This window comes from Salmo salar, chromosome ssa01, assembly GCF_905237065.1.
Source record: "Salmo salar chromosome ssa01, Ssal_v3.1, whole genome shotgun sequence".
Classification (NCBI taxonomy): domain Eukaryota; kingdom Metazoa; phylum Chordata; class Actinopteri; order Salmoniformes; family Salmonidae; genus Salmo; species Salmo salar.
In genome coordinates, this window is record NC_059442.1 from 165,327,519 (window position 1) to 165,341,748 (window position 14,230).

A 14,230-nucleotide genomic window follows, 5' to 3' on the forward strand; every position below is an offset into this window, starting at 1 on the left:
TGAGCTTGTGTGGCCTACCACTTAGCGGCTGAGCCGCTGTTGCTCCTAGATGTTGCCACTTCAAAATAACAGCACTTACAGTTGACCGGGGCAGCTCTAGCAGGGCAGAAATTTAACAACTGACTTGTTGGAAAGGTGGCATCCTATGACGGTGCCACGTTGACACTCACTGAGGTCTTCAGTAAGGCCATTATACTGCCAATGTTTCCCTATGGAGATTGCATGGCTGTGTGCTCGATTTTATACACCTGTCAGCAATGGGTGTGGCTGAACTGGCCGAATCCACTAATTTGAAGGTGTGTCCACATACTTTTGTATATATAGTGCACCTGCCTCCATGGTTATAATGCCATTTGTGCAAAGATTGCAATGTATGCCACTGGTTTCCAGGACTCCAAAAAACATGATTCTGAAATAGTATAACCCCCTCACTGGTGCTGTGAAGAAACATTGAAAACTTTGAAAAGACAGAACACATATGAGTCCCCCCCTCTCTCAAAATATTAAACTGCAGTGAAGGATACATTACAATTCACCATTTGTTGGGTTGTAGTGCTTGCCGATGATAGTGAGGATGTTTTTGTAGACCAGGGTATTATATTTGTTGAAGTAATCCATGGTAACCACTAGTCCCCAAAGTAATCCATGGTAACCACTAGTCCCCAAAGTAATCCATAGTAACCACTAGTCCCCGAAGTAATCCATAGTAACCACTAGTCCCCGAAGTAATCCATAGTAACCACTAGTCCCCAAAGTAATCCATAGTAACCACTAGTCCCCAAAGTAATCCATAGTAACCACTAGTCCCCGAAGTAATCCATAGTAACCACTAGTCCCCGAAGTAATCCATGGTAACCACTAGTCCCCAAAGTAATCCATAGTAACCACTAGTCCCCGAAGTAATCCATGGTAACCACTAGTCCCCAAAGTAATCCATAGTAACCAATAGTCCCCGAAGTAATCCATAGTAATCACTAGTCCCCGAAGTAATCCATAGTAACCACTAGTCCCCGAAGTAATCCATAGTAACCACTAGTCCCCGAAGTAATCCATAGTAACCACTAGTCCCCAAAGTAATCCATAGTAACCACTAGTCCCCACAGTAACAGAGAATGCCATCTTCCATTCTGTAAGAGGAAACACACACACACACACAGACACACATATAAACACACACACACACACAGAGACACACATATAAACACACACACACACACACACAAACAAAATCAGACTCGAAATCAAACGATACCTACCAGAGGCCTGATCCACCCAAAAAAGTGATCTCGTTGTTGATTAATGTGGCAGTTCCAGTTATGTGCGTGTATCTCAAGACAGTATTGTAAACTAAGACCAGTTTTCCTGTGTCTTACCTGTGTTCTCTATCTTCAGCTCCTCCACCTCAGTCTCCTGTAGTCCTAACTGGTTCTCAGTGTGGTTGGAGCAGACATCCAGAGTCCTCAGTGTGGTTGGAGCAGACATCAAGAGTCCTCAGTGTGGTTGGAGCAGACATCAAGAGTCCTCAGTGTGGTTGGAGCAGGCATCAGGGTAGTGGCTCAGTTGGTAGAGCATGGTGTTTGCAACGCCAGGGTTGTGGGTTCGATTCCCACGGGGACCAGTACGGAGAAAAAAATGTATGAAATGTATGCATTCACTACTGTAAGTCGCTCTGGATAAGAGCGTCTGCTAAATGACTAAAATGTAAATGTAAAAAATGCATCAAGAGTCCTCAGTGTGGTTGGGGCAGACATCAAGAGGTTCTCAGTGTGGTTGGAGCAGAGATCAAGAGGTTCTCAGTGTGGTTGGAGCAGAGATCAAGAGGTTCTCAGTGTGGTTGGAGCAGAGATCAAGAGTCCTCAGCTCCAGGGCTTGGGCTGGAACCAGTGAGTTTAACCATTGATTGATTGGAGTAACAAATGACAAAATATTGGTAGGTTATCCAATTCACCAAAATATCAGGTTTTCTGTGTCATCACCTGCATTCCATTCAGCACTTCCAACTGCATTCTCTTCAGCTCTTCCACCTGCATTCCCTTCAGCTCTTCCACCTGCATTCTCTTCAGCACTTCCACCTGCATTCTCTTCAGCACTTCCACCTGCATTCCCTTCATCTCTTCCACCTGCATTCTCTTCAGCACTTCCACCGACATTCTCTTCCACCTGCATTCTCTTCAGCACTTCCACCTGCATTCCATTCAGCACTTCCACCTGGCTCTCACTGGCTGTAAGTCTGGCCTGTGTTTCTGAAATGTAATGACAGTAAGGGCTCTATTCAATCTGCACCCTTTCAGCGTTACAGATTGCCAGATATAAATGTAAAAATAATTTCAGATTGCGACAACATTTGCAGCATTTAGCGTGATTGCAGTCTATGCTAAGGCGGGAACATTGCCTTTAAATTTCAATATGCTGTAACGCTGAACTTTATCGATACAGACTGAGTAGAGCACTAAAACATGAGATAATGGTTTGTGTGTGTGTGGGTGAGTGTGTGTGTGTGTGTGTTTACCTTCATTCTCAGCCTTCAGTAGCTCCACTGGGTTTCTCTGCAGTTCTCAGCCTGAACTCCTGAACAATCACAATGAAGGGTCTGCTGTTGGACTCTTATCTGTACCTTTGCCGATATATATCATAGACAGTAATGGTTTTAGAACATTCCATGATCTAAAAGACACATACAGATTACCAGGCAGGTGGGCGGGTAGATAGAGATATGGAGGTTAGGGACCGACAACCAACCTCTGTTGCTAGACAAGGTGGATAACATGGTTTTCGGATGGGGGGGGGTTGGATGGACACATTGGGATGGGGGGAGTGGAATGGGGAGTTGTGGAGTTGGGTGGTGATGTTGGGCTGGGGTGAATGGGACGGGGTGTTGGGGGTGATATTGGGCAAGTTGATGATGGGATGGGGAATTGGGAGTGTTGTTGGGCTGGGGGGAAAGGGATGGGGAGTTGGGGGTGATGGGATGGGGAGCTGGGGGAATGGGATGGGGAGTTGGGGGTGATGTTGGGCTGGGGGAATGGGATGGGGAGTTGGGGGTGATGGGGAGCTGGGGGGAATGGGATGGGGAGTTGGGGGTGATGGGGAGCTGGGGGGAATGGGATGGGGAGTTGGGAGTGTTAGGCTGGGGGGGATGGGATGTGGAGTTGGTGGTGATGTTCGGCTGGGGGGAATGTGATGGGGAGTTGGGGGTGATGTTGGGCTGGGGGGAATGGGATGGGGAGTTGGGGGTGATGGGGAGCTGGGGGAAATGGGATGGGGAGCTAGGTGTAATGGGATGGGGAGCTGGGGGTACCATTTCCCCAGCTCCACCACCATGGTCCCCAGATCCACAACCATGTTTCTCAGTGCTCTCAGCTCAGCCCAGATATCCGGCTCGGCAGATGTCTGTCCATCTGTTGACCTCATTTTCTGTCTCGTACTCTACACCTGAGGGGAATGGGATGGGGACCTCGGGATAATGGGATGGGGGCCTGGGGATAATGGGATGGGGAGCTAGGTGTAATGGGATGGGGAGCTGGGGGTACCATTTCCCCAGCTCCACCACCATGGTCCCCAGATCCACAACCATGTTTCTCAGTGCTCTCAGCCCAGATGTTCGACGGATGTCTGTCTGTTGACGTTTTGACCTCATTTCCTGTCTCGAACTCTACACCTTTACCTTTAGTGAACTGTACACTTTGACCACTCGTGACCTCAGTAGCAAATCTCAGCAGTAGCAGAGGAACAACAAAGACTCGCATCTTCATATCACAAACACACCTTTCTAATGGAAGAGGAGGTAGTCTCTATCTCACCCTTATATGCACACATACATATTCAGGCGCAAGTAACCCACACACACACCTAGCCTGTGCAGGTGTGTGATAGTCAATCATTACCCATGTTTGTCAACAGCTCTGCAGTGTTACAGCTAGTTTGGTCTGTTAACAGTGTCCTCAACTGCCCTGGGACCAGTTTAAAGGGCTCTGGTCCAAAGACGTGCACTATATATGGAATAGGGTACCATCTTGGATGCATCCTAGGAGTTTGGAGGATCAAGTGTACATCTATATTGTAATACCACAAACTTGCTCCTAGTTTTATACAGATTTTCTTCATTTTAGGCTCAAAAGTAGATGCCACATGCCGCTCAGTGTTTGATATGTGTTTGTTCAGGTATTTGTGTTTTTGGCATGTCTGTAACCCTAATGTCACAATGCATACTACCTAATTAGACCAATTAGGAAATGTAAGAATGACTACATTACCCATAATGCTCTGTATATCGGCTTCCATAGAACTATGTGACATCATGAAAATCCATCATAAGTCTTTTGGTACAAACCTCACAATGACCAAGGGAACTATGGCTTTGCAAAACAGGTGTTGGAGGTAATGACCAAGGAAGGGAACTATAATGAATCAAATAAGCACTAGGCCTAAAACTTAGGCAACAAACATGAGCGGGTAGGTTTGTCAGCCTACACTGGACAAATAACCTGTATCATCACTCTGTGTGAATTCTGTCTCTCTTTGTTTCTGTGTCTGCGTTTCTCTGAGCGCGTGTCTCTCACTCTCTTTCTTAGATGTCCCTGTCTACAGAGCAGGAGAAGCCCATATGTAACAATGTTTACCTAATTCACTTTACCTACCTATGTAACTAATCATTCTCTGGGTGGACAGCATCTGACCAAATTACACAACATTTTAGTTCTGGGTTATTAACCAAGATTACTATGTAACTAAACATTTATTGGGTACTTATTGTAAAGTGTGGGCTTTAATAAAGTGAGGAACAAGGCTAATGTCTTTATAATGTATCACTTTATTGGATACTCCATGTGGCTGGATGTATACAATATATGGTTAAGATTTGTTATTACACCTTTTCAGAAAACAAAAAGCAAATATCTGGTTGCAATGACATTTAAGTATTAACCTCAAGACTAAACACTTTTTGCCAACAACGCATGATAAAACAAAAATGGTGTTTAAAAAAATAATAATTACATAAATTACAAATCTGTAAAACAGGGTATCAAAGTTGAAGTTGAGCAACGTGTAACATACGAAGGAGAATATGAGCATAAGGCTCATACGGAATAAGGCTAAACATCAACAATTCCAACGCTAATATACTTATCATGTACAGTTCTTTCTTGTCTTATCACATGAAGATATATGTTGAGTAGTGACACATCCATGTTCAGTGACAGTGAGCAATATCAATCTACTGAGTATAACAAGGAAGGTTTAATAAGACAATTCCGCCACTTTTCAACCTCATATTCATTATATCCAGCACCATACCAGTATCTACATACTGTATGCATTTCTATGATCTGTGGTCCTAACAAATGCTTCTCTGTGACATCACATGGCATGGATTAAAAGTACGATTTTTTGATTAAAAGTAAGACGGCGATTTTTAAAATCGGCAACGAGTTTCTATAAATCACTTTTTTAAACATTTGAACTTTTGATGATGTCATGTGCCATTTTCACATATATAGACATATGAAGACAATGAAAATGGAGGTTGAAAAGTGGTGGAATTGCCCTGTAAACTCCCAATAAATTTTTCCGTCCATTCATCATACATTCTGCCAAATTGACACACTCCTATCTCACGTAAAACCACAGTAAAATCGTCTCTGGAGTAGGCCTACTACTATACAATTGAACATTTTGAAAACATTAACACAAGGCAACTTCAGGAATCGTTTGTCGAAAAGAAAATACTTCATGTTGCACAGAAACAGTAAGAACCTTAAGTTCTTCTGAATGGCTTTGCAACAAAGTGAGAACACTGTCCATGCCGGTCGCACCCGCAGCCCAAATGGTGAAAATGGTTCTCTTCATTGACGTTTTCTGTCGAGCGGCATTCAGGGTTCAGGGTTCGTTTTATGACACTTCGCTAAAGGGGTCCTGCAGGGAAGAACCTGAGACACTGATATCATTCGGATGCACCAGTGACAACTAAACAACCCATAAATAACATTCAGTCACTGTTTTTCCAATGCGTTCCCTTCACTTATTCATGGCGCTCAATTGAACTCAAACAAACTAAGTTCACAGAGCGTTTCAGCTCTAGTTTGTTCCCCAGTCCTCCAGACTTTCGGTCCCCCTATGCCTCAGAGTGCATCTCCATGTCGTCAGTCTGTGGCAGGTCATTATCACCCAGTAATTCAGTTTCAGGGACTGTTGTGTCCTCCCCATGCCCCAGCCCATTCTGGGACGCCCCGTCCGCCATGTCCTCCATGTTTGCCTTGGGGCTATCGCTGAGCAAGGCCGCCCGCTCTGTACCTGAGGCGTTGGAGGGCGCCGTGGTGACGTAACCCGTGGAGGTGGAGCCGCTGCCGCTGTGGTGCGATCCTGCCTTGGCCACCATCTGCGGCGGGTGGTGCGCCATCTGCTGGTGCGCCATTTGGTGCATGGACATCTGCATGGGGTAGAAGTTCTGTAGGTATGGGTACGCCGGCATGGGCTGGTAGCCGTTGACCGGGATGTAGAGCTGCTGCGGGTGCTGCTGCAGCATGGGCCGGTGCATCTGGCCCTTCATGGGCATGAACTGGGGCTGCGGGAAGGGCGAGTTCTTCTTGGGGTTGGCGTAGCGTGCGGCGTTGGTTGCACTCATGCTGATGTTACTGATGGGGCTGGTGCTCAGGGAGCTGGTCTGGGTGGTGTTGCTGGTGCCCGAGGTCTGAGCCGAGCTGTTGTAGTTGGACAGGCTCTCCCAGGTGCGCAGGCGCGTGTGGATGTCCTTAAAGCGTGGGCGGCGTGCCGGGAACTCGCTCCAGCACTCTAGCATGAGTGTGTAGATCCAGGCGGGGCAGTCGTCGGGACAGGCCAGCACCTGACGGTTGCGCACCATCTCGATGACGTCCTGGTTGGAGTAGCCGCAGTAGGGCTGCAGGCCGTAGCTGAAGATCTCCCACAGCACCACACCGTAGGACCAGATGTCCGAGTCGGTAGAAAACTTGCCGTACATGATTGCCTCCGGGGACATCCAGCGGATAGGGAAGGGGCTGGTGCCCATCAGCTTGTAGTAGTCGGCTGAGTAGACCTCCCGGAAGAGGCCCAGGTCCAGGATCTTGACGTTGAGCTTGTCGCAGACCAAGATGTTGCGGGCAGCCAGATCCTTGTGTACCACGTGGTGGCTGGATAGATACTCCATGCCGGCGGCCACCTGTGTCACCACGTGCAGGAAGTCGGCCTGCTCCAGCGTGGACTTCACCGTCTTGTCGTCATCCGAGCTGCCCACGTCTGAGTGTGGCGAGCGCATGACCAGAAACTCGTGTAGATCGCCCAGGCCCGAGTAGCTGAAGATCATGCTGATGGGTTGCTCTTTGGTCACCACGCCCAGCAGGCACACGATGTTGGGGTGCTGGAGGCGCGAGCGCAACATGGCCTCATGGCGGAACTCCTCGCGGAGGGTGCCCTCGTCTTTGTCCTTGACTGTCTTGATGGCCACCACCTGGGTCTGCTCGCCGGGCGCCGTGCCATATAGGTGGCCCTTGTAGACCTTGCCGAAGCGGTCCTCGCCCAGCTCCTCCATGAAACGCACCGCTGAGAGGTTGATCTCCCGCAGCTTCGCCTGGGTCACAAGGGGAAAACAGAGAGAGAATCAGAGTTTAAAAAACACTGACACTGATTCATGCTGATGTTAAAATAACACATACAATACCAGTCAAAAGTTTGTACACACCTACTCATTCAAGGGTTTTTCTTTGTTTTTACTATTTTCTACATTGTAGAATAATAGTGAAGACATCAAAACTATGAAAAAAGACATATGGAATCATTTAGTAACCAAAAAAGTGTTAAACAAATCAAAATATATTTAACATTTCTGATTCTACAAAGTAACAACCACCAAGTAACCGCCTTGATAACAGCTTTTCACACTCTTGGCATTCTCTCAACCAGCTTCATGAGGTAGTCACCTGGAATGAATTTCAATTAACAGGTGTGACTTGTTAAAAGTTAATTTGTGGAATACTTTTCCTTCTTAATGCGTTTGAGCCAATCAGTTGTGTTGTTTCAAGGAAGGGGTGGTATACAGAAGATAGCCCTATTTGGTAAAAGACCAAGTCCATATTATGGCAAGAACAGCTCAAATAAGCAAAGAGAAATGACAATCCATCACTACTTTAAGACATGACAGTCAGTCATTCCATAACAAGTGCAGTTGCAAAAACCGATATGATGATATGAGGACCGCCACAGGAAAGGAAGACCCAGAGTTAACTCTGCTACAGAGGATAAGGTCATTAGAGTTCATTAGCTAACCCATATGACAGTAGCTAACCCATATGACAGTAGCTAGCCCATATGACGGCAGCTAGCCCATTTGACACTACTTACCCCATGTGACTGTAGTTAACCCCCATGTGACTGTAGCTAGCCCATACGACACTAGTTAACCCCATGTGACTGTAGTTAACCCCCATGTGACTGCAGTTAACCCCATGTGACTGCAGTTAACCCCATGTGACTGCAGTTAACCCCATGTGACTGCAGTTAACCCCATGTGACTGCAGTTAACCCCATGTGACTGTAGTTAATCCCATGTGACTGTAGTTAATCCCATGTGACTGTAGTTAACCCCATGACAGTAGCTAGCCAACCCCATGACAGTAGCTAGCCAACCCCATGACAGTAGCTAGCCCATATGACAGTAGCTAGCCCATATGACAGTAGCTAGCCCATATGACAGTAGCTAGCCCATATGACAGTAGCTAGCCCATATGACAGTAGCTAGCAAACCCCCATATGACAGTAGCTAGCAAACCCCCATATGACAGTAGCTAGCAAACCCCCATATGACAGTAGCTAGCAAACCCCCATATGACAGTAGCTAGCCCATATGACAGTAGCTAGCCCATATGACAGTAGCTAGCCCATATGACAGTAGCTAGCCCATATGACAGTAGCTAGCCCATATGACAGTAGCTAGCAAACCCCCATATGACAGTAGCTAGCAAACCCCCATATGACAGTAGCTAGCAAACCCCCATATGACAGTAGCTAGCAAACCCCATATGAGTAGCTAGCCATATGACAGTAGCAGCCCATATGACAGTAGCTGCCCATATGACATAGCTAGCCATATGAAAGTAGCCCATATAAGCTTGCCCATATGACATTAGCGCATATGAATAGCGCCCATATGACAGTAGCTAGCCCATATGACAGTAGCTAGCCCATATGACAGTAGCTAGAATACATTACAGTATTTAGCCCATATGACTTTAGCTTGCCCACCTGGTGCTTGTGCTGGTTGAGCAGCGGCAGCTCCATGTCCTGGCTGGGCGAGGCAGTCAGCTGACGGCGAGGGGGCGTGTCAGTGGGCTCCTTCTGCTTGTTGCGGCACATGCAGACCAGGAAGAAAAGGCAGGCGATGACCAGTGGGATGGCGATGCTGGGGATCAAGATGTACAGGATCTCCTTCTTCAGGTTCTCTGGCGGTGCTGGAGGTCAAAGGTCAAACAGGGTATGTCGTTAGTCAGCCTTAAACTGACACTCAGCAGTATAATGTCGCCGCGAGCAGCACCACACACATTTAGGTGATCAAAACGTTGAAAGACTTTGCTCTCACACAGTCAGTCACACAGTGTATCTTCACATGTACACAGGCACACTTCACGCTGCAATGTGGTAGCTATGGGACCAAAACAGAGGAGTTTAGTTGTTCGGAAATTGACCCGATATTGCGGTTTACTTTGTGTATCGCTGACTCTACCTTGAACTGGGCATTACTGAGTTAACTACTTTAGTGTTTTTATTGATTAAATGTAGATTTTCCAGATTCAGATTCTTGGACTGAAAAGCACTTTCAAATGGAGATTCTTCACTGAGCCTACATTTTAGTCCATTTAAGGTTTTATCTGGGTCCGGAAAAAATGGCCTATTATGTGTGCACATATAATGCAATGTAGAAAAGTCCAAGTGTACTCATGTAAGAGGAATGGAATGGCATGTAGTAAAAGTAACACTATCATTATGTACATACGATACCACTGGCATCACAAACAAACACATTACCTTTTTTACTACTCATTCTAACATTTTCCACCAGACTGGGACTCTGAGATCTCACACCTTTTATGTGAAGTGGGGGGGATGTGCCAAATCGGTGACAAAATGCTAAAAAGACATGCTCAGCTCTTACTAAGTTTAGTAAATAAATATTTGGGTGCTGTAGCCCAGGAGTATTTTCCATGGAAATCAAAGGCCGGCCATAAAATAACTCTGGGGTTCAGTACTCACTGCAGGGGCGGACGTCGCACAGGTCCACTCTGACCTGCTGGTCAAGGGTGAAGCACCAGGGACCGTCCATCTGGCCCCCGGGGTTACGGCAGAAGTTGTGGCCCCCTCGCAGCTCAGGATACTCCACGGGGGACAGGTGGTGGCTGTGGGGGTACTGGGCACTCCACGGCTGGCAGGGGTAGCCTGATTTGGAGACGCTCACCGTGCCCTTATAGTTGGCTCCGCTGCCATTGTAGCAGCTGTGATCTGTTGGCGAATCTTTCGCGAAGATTAAAAGTTAGTTTTGGATGACTTCATCTATGTTTTTACAATGTTTGAATTATAACTGCCAGGAAATCAAATAAGGAAGAAGAAGAAGCAAGTTTGAAGTTGTGTTAAGTTTCTTCAAATGTAGATCCCCTACCTAAATGTGCCAAAGTAACAATTTCCAGAAATGCCACAAGAGGGCCCCCTAGATACACAATACAAACAACCATAGTTCCTTGACCTGATGATGTAATGAAATGTCATTCAAAAATGTGCATATTACAAAATATAGGTGACAGCCTGTGTCTGTCTATCTGTCTACCTCTGCCTGCATGTTTGTGTTCAGGTATCCACCTACATGTCCCTGTCTTGTGTGTTACATTTACATTTTAGTCATTTAGCAGACGCTCTTATCCAGAGCGACTTACAGTAGTGAATGCATACATTTCATTTCATTTTTTTTTTTCTGTACTGGTCCCCCGTGGGAATCGAACCCACAACCCTGGCATTGCAAACACCATGTTCTAGCAACTGAGCCACACGGGACCACCGTGTTCAGTGTCTGTGTGTCTATGTCTATTGTCCACTTACATGTACCCAGCTTGTCCAGGGGCACCCCGATCCTCATGCAGTTGGCAGCGTCGGGCGAGCCCGGGTGGGGCAGCAGGTGGCAGCTGGGCAGCTCCAGCTGCATAAGGATGAGAGGGTTAGAGCGGGCGATGGTGTACTCGGTGTGGCACAACTCGTTCTCTAGTGCCTCGCACTCGTCACGGCACAGCTGGCGGCGCCGCGGGCCCCGAGCCCCCTCGTCGCACAGCGGGAACACGTAGTGGCAGAAGGAGGGGATGGCGAACTTGGAGCACTGGTCCGAGAGCTGTGTGGACGTGCCGATCATGGTGAACGCGGCTGTGGGGGGGGAGAGCAGGAGTAGTGAGTCATTATATTATAGAGACTTGAGTTCAACACCTAGTGACCTCATCAAGAGGTTCAGACCTCTAGATGAACCCTGAGTGTTCCGGGCTCCTATCCATTAAGTGTCTCAGAGTAAGAGTGCTGATTCAGGATCAGATGCCCACTGTCCATGTAAATCTTATTCATTATGACCTAAAAGGCAGAATTCACTAGATCTGCACTGCTACTCTGAGATATTTGAATGAATATGGGCCCTGGTCAAACAACCCCTTGAATTCACAAGAATATATGATGGTGTTGAGTTTGGCCAAATTTAGAGATGCCATTCTAAGAGTATATTCTGATTATCGTATTTAGCCTTTCATTAGGATCTCCACTACTCTTCCTGGGGTCCATTCTGAAGCACTACTGTCTTTATATCAACTTTTGTATGCCATCAATACAAAGTAAGCAAAGTGAACGGGAAACTCTTCCCATAAGCCTTTTCTGTTTTTGGGGGTTAGTCTTCTACTTGAGGTAGGGACACTATGTCCTCACTATAAGATATTATTACATAGAGGAGTGAAAGTAATGAAAGAAAATACCCTCATTTCCTGAGAGAACCCATGCCAAACAGAACAGGGTTACGTCCCAAGACGTTAACCCCTATTCCTCATGTAGTGCACTACCTTTGACCAGAGCCCTATGGTCAAAAGTTGTTCACTATATAGGGAATAGGGTGCCATTTGTGATACAGTCCGAGTTTGGGACAGAGGAATCATGGGGCAATATCTTCTCTGACAGAGTTATTGCTTCAAATGTATTTCATTTGAGGGGCTTAACGATAAGATTATACTTCTTAGTCATATTTTCTATGTCCTTATGGTATCTTAAACTCGAGTTAGGTAACTGTACTTGGCATCTGTTTTGTGTAAAGACCCGTGCATTCCGAAGGTTTAAAACCCCCCCCAGAACCCCCAATTTTACAGATCTGATATGTACCACGATCTGCCAGGGCAATTTTCACCAGTCAGATTTGGTTGCCATACATACTTTAATAGCCTCCAGATCTATACACTACTCAAGTAAAAACAATCCTTTCCTTATGCATCCTACAAAACGACCCTTCATCTACACCACTTGGAAAACATGGAAACGTTCAAAACACACATCATGCCTGTGCGAAGGTGATTATGTGCGTGCATTTTTGTGTGCGGGTGTGAATAAGCAAGAGAACGAGAGAAACAGACAGTGTTTTACTCCAGCAGAGCTTGTGACTGTATTTTGGCATAACTCCCCACGGGCAGCCCCGGGACCACTGGGATGTGCCTCCCCACGGGCAGCCCCGGGACCCCTGGGATGTGCCTCCCCACGGGCAGCCCCGGGACCCCTGGGATGTGCCTCCCCACGGGCAGCCCCGGGACCCCTGGGATGTTCCTCCCCACGGGCAGCCCCGGGACGTGTGCCTCCCCACGGGCAGCCCCGGGTGGTGCCTCCCCACGGGCAGCCCCGGGACGTTCCTCCCCACGGGCAGCCCCGGGTGGTTCCTCCCCACGGGCAGCCCCGGGACGTTCCTCCCCACGGGCAGCCCCGGGACATCCTCCCCACGGGCAGCCCCGGGACGTTCCTCCCCACGGGCAGCCCCGGGACATAACTTCTCATGGGCAGCCCCAGGTCTAGGGTTGCAAATTTCCAGGAACTTTCAACAAATTCCCTGGTTTAAACCGAAATCTTGGTTGGAGGAATCCGGATTTCCTTCTTATTCCCTTCTGATTCCGGGAATCCTCCAACCGGAATTTAGGAAAAACCAGGGAATTTATTGAAAGTTCCTGGAATTTTGCAACCATACCCAGGACATATGACTCACAGTGAAAATAAAGAAGCGCTGTACGGTGGGTCAGAACAATATAATATAAGTGGACAGCAATTTGGCGAACAATAAATTATTGAAAGATAAATCCAAGGCACATCACTACTAAACCGACCAAGCAGACAAAGCAAATTCTTAATAAGTTGGGATCATTTTTATTCCAGTGTTCATTTTTCCAGTTCTAGGTATTGAACTGATTATGGAACATTTACATTATGGCTAATAAATGGAACTGAGCCACATTATGGATGTTGTCAGGGTATTCTTGATCAATGCACTATGCTATAAATCAAAATAAGATAACACAACATTGTATCTTTCTGGTAGTAATGGAGACAAAATACAGTGTACTGAATTTGCCCCTAGATGGCTCTGATCTTGGTTCAGTTTTGAAGTTTCCCCCGCCAATAGTGAAGGTTAGCATTTGGGGAGGAGAAGCTGATCCTAGATCTGTACCTAGTGGGAACTCCCCCCCCCCAGAGCATAAGGGTGGTCGAGGGGGTGTGGTCTCACCTGTGATGCGGTTCTCGCTCTCTCCCTGCATCTGAAAAGATTCCACGTAGATGCTGCGGTTACCGATGAAGCGGGCACAAGCGATGCCCCGGTAGGGCTGGCAGAAGCCCTTCTCATGCGTCCTGTAGGAACACAGACAGACAATGAACCACAGGTTCACTCAATGTTTCCCCTACTGTTGTATAGGCGGGGCGGAGCGAGAGAGAACACACACACACACACACACGATACAGAGAGCCTGTTCAGCCAGATATCTCGGCTAGGCTACATGCTAACACTAACATGCTACCGTATTACATAACAGCCTCTCCTGTGTACGCTGATGTACAGGTAGCCTGTGAGCTAACATTACAGCCTCTCCTGTGTACCCCCTATGTACAGGTAGCCTGTGAGCTAACATTACAGCCTCTCCTCCCAGCTAGCACAGTGGATCAGGAGTGATTCCGGCTGAGA

General features: G+C 47.2%; 1 protein-coding gene across 2 annotated transcripts in view; it reads right to left on the reverse strand.

Annotated features, from left to right (window-relative positions):
- Positions 1 to 4,790: 4,790 nt before the first annotated feature.
- ror2 (receptor tyrosine kinase-like orphan receptor 2) overlaps positions 4,791 to 14,230 on the reverse strand; it is a 131,060-nt gene continuing 121,620 nt past the window's right edge. The window contains exons 5-9 of one of the 2 annotated variants that reach the window (XM_014145451.2): positions 13,778 to 13,899; positions 11,095 to 11,409; positions 10,258 to 10,503; positions 9,253 to 9,458; positions 4,791 to 7,582 (exon numbers count right to left, since the gene is read on the reverse strand). In XM_014145451.2, the coding sequence (XP_014000926.1) occupies positions 6,113 to 7,582; positions 9,253 to 9,458; positions 10,258 to 10,503; positions 11,095 to 11,409; positions 13,778 to 13,899 (2,359 nt within the window). In that variant the 3' untranslated portion in view covers positions 4,791 to 6,112. Of the gene's footprint in view, positions 7,583 to 9,252; positions 9,459 to 10,257; positions 10,516 to 11,094; positions 11,410 to 13,777; positions 13,900 to 14,230 lie in introns of both variants that reach the window. The other variant, XM_014145441.2, reaches the window with a different exon arrangement.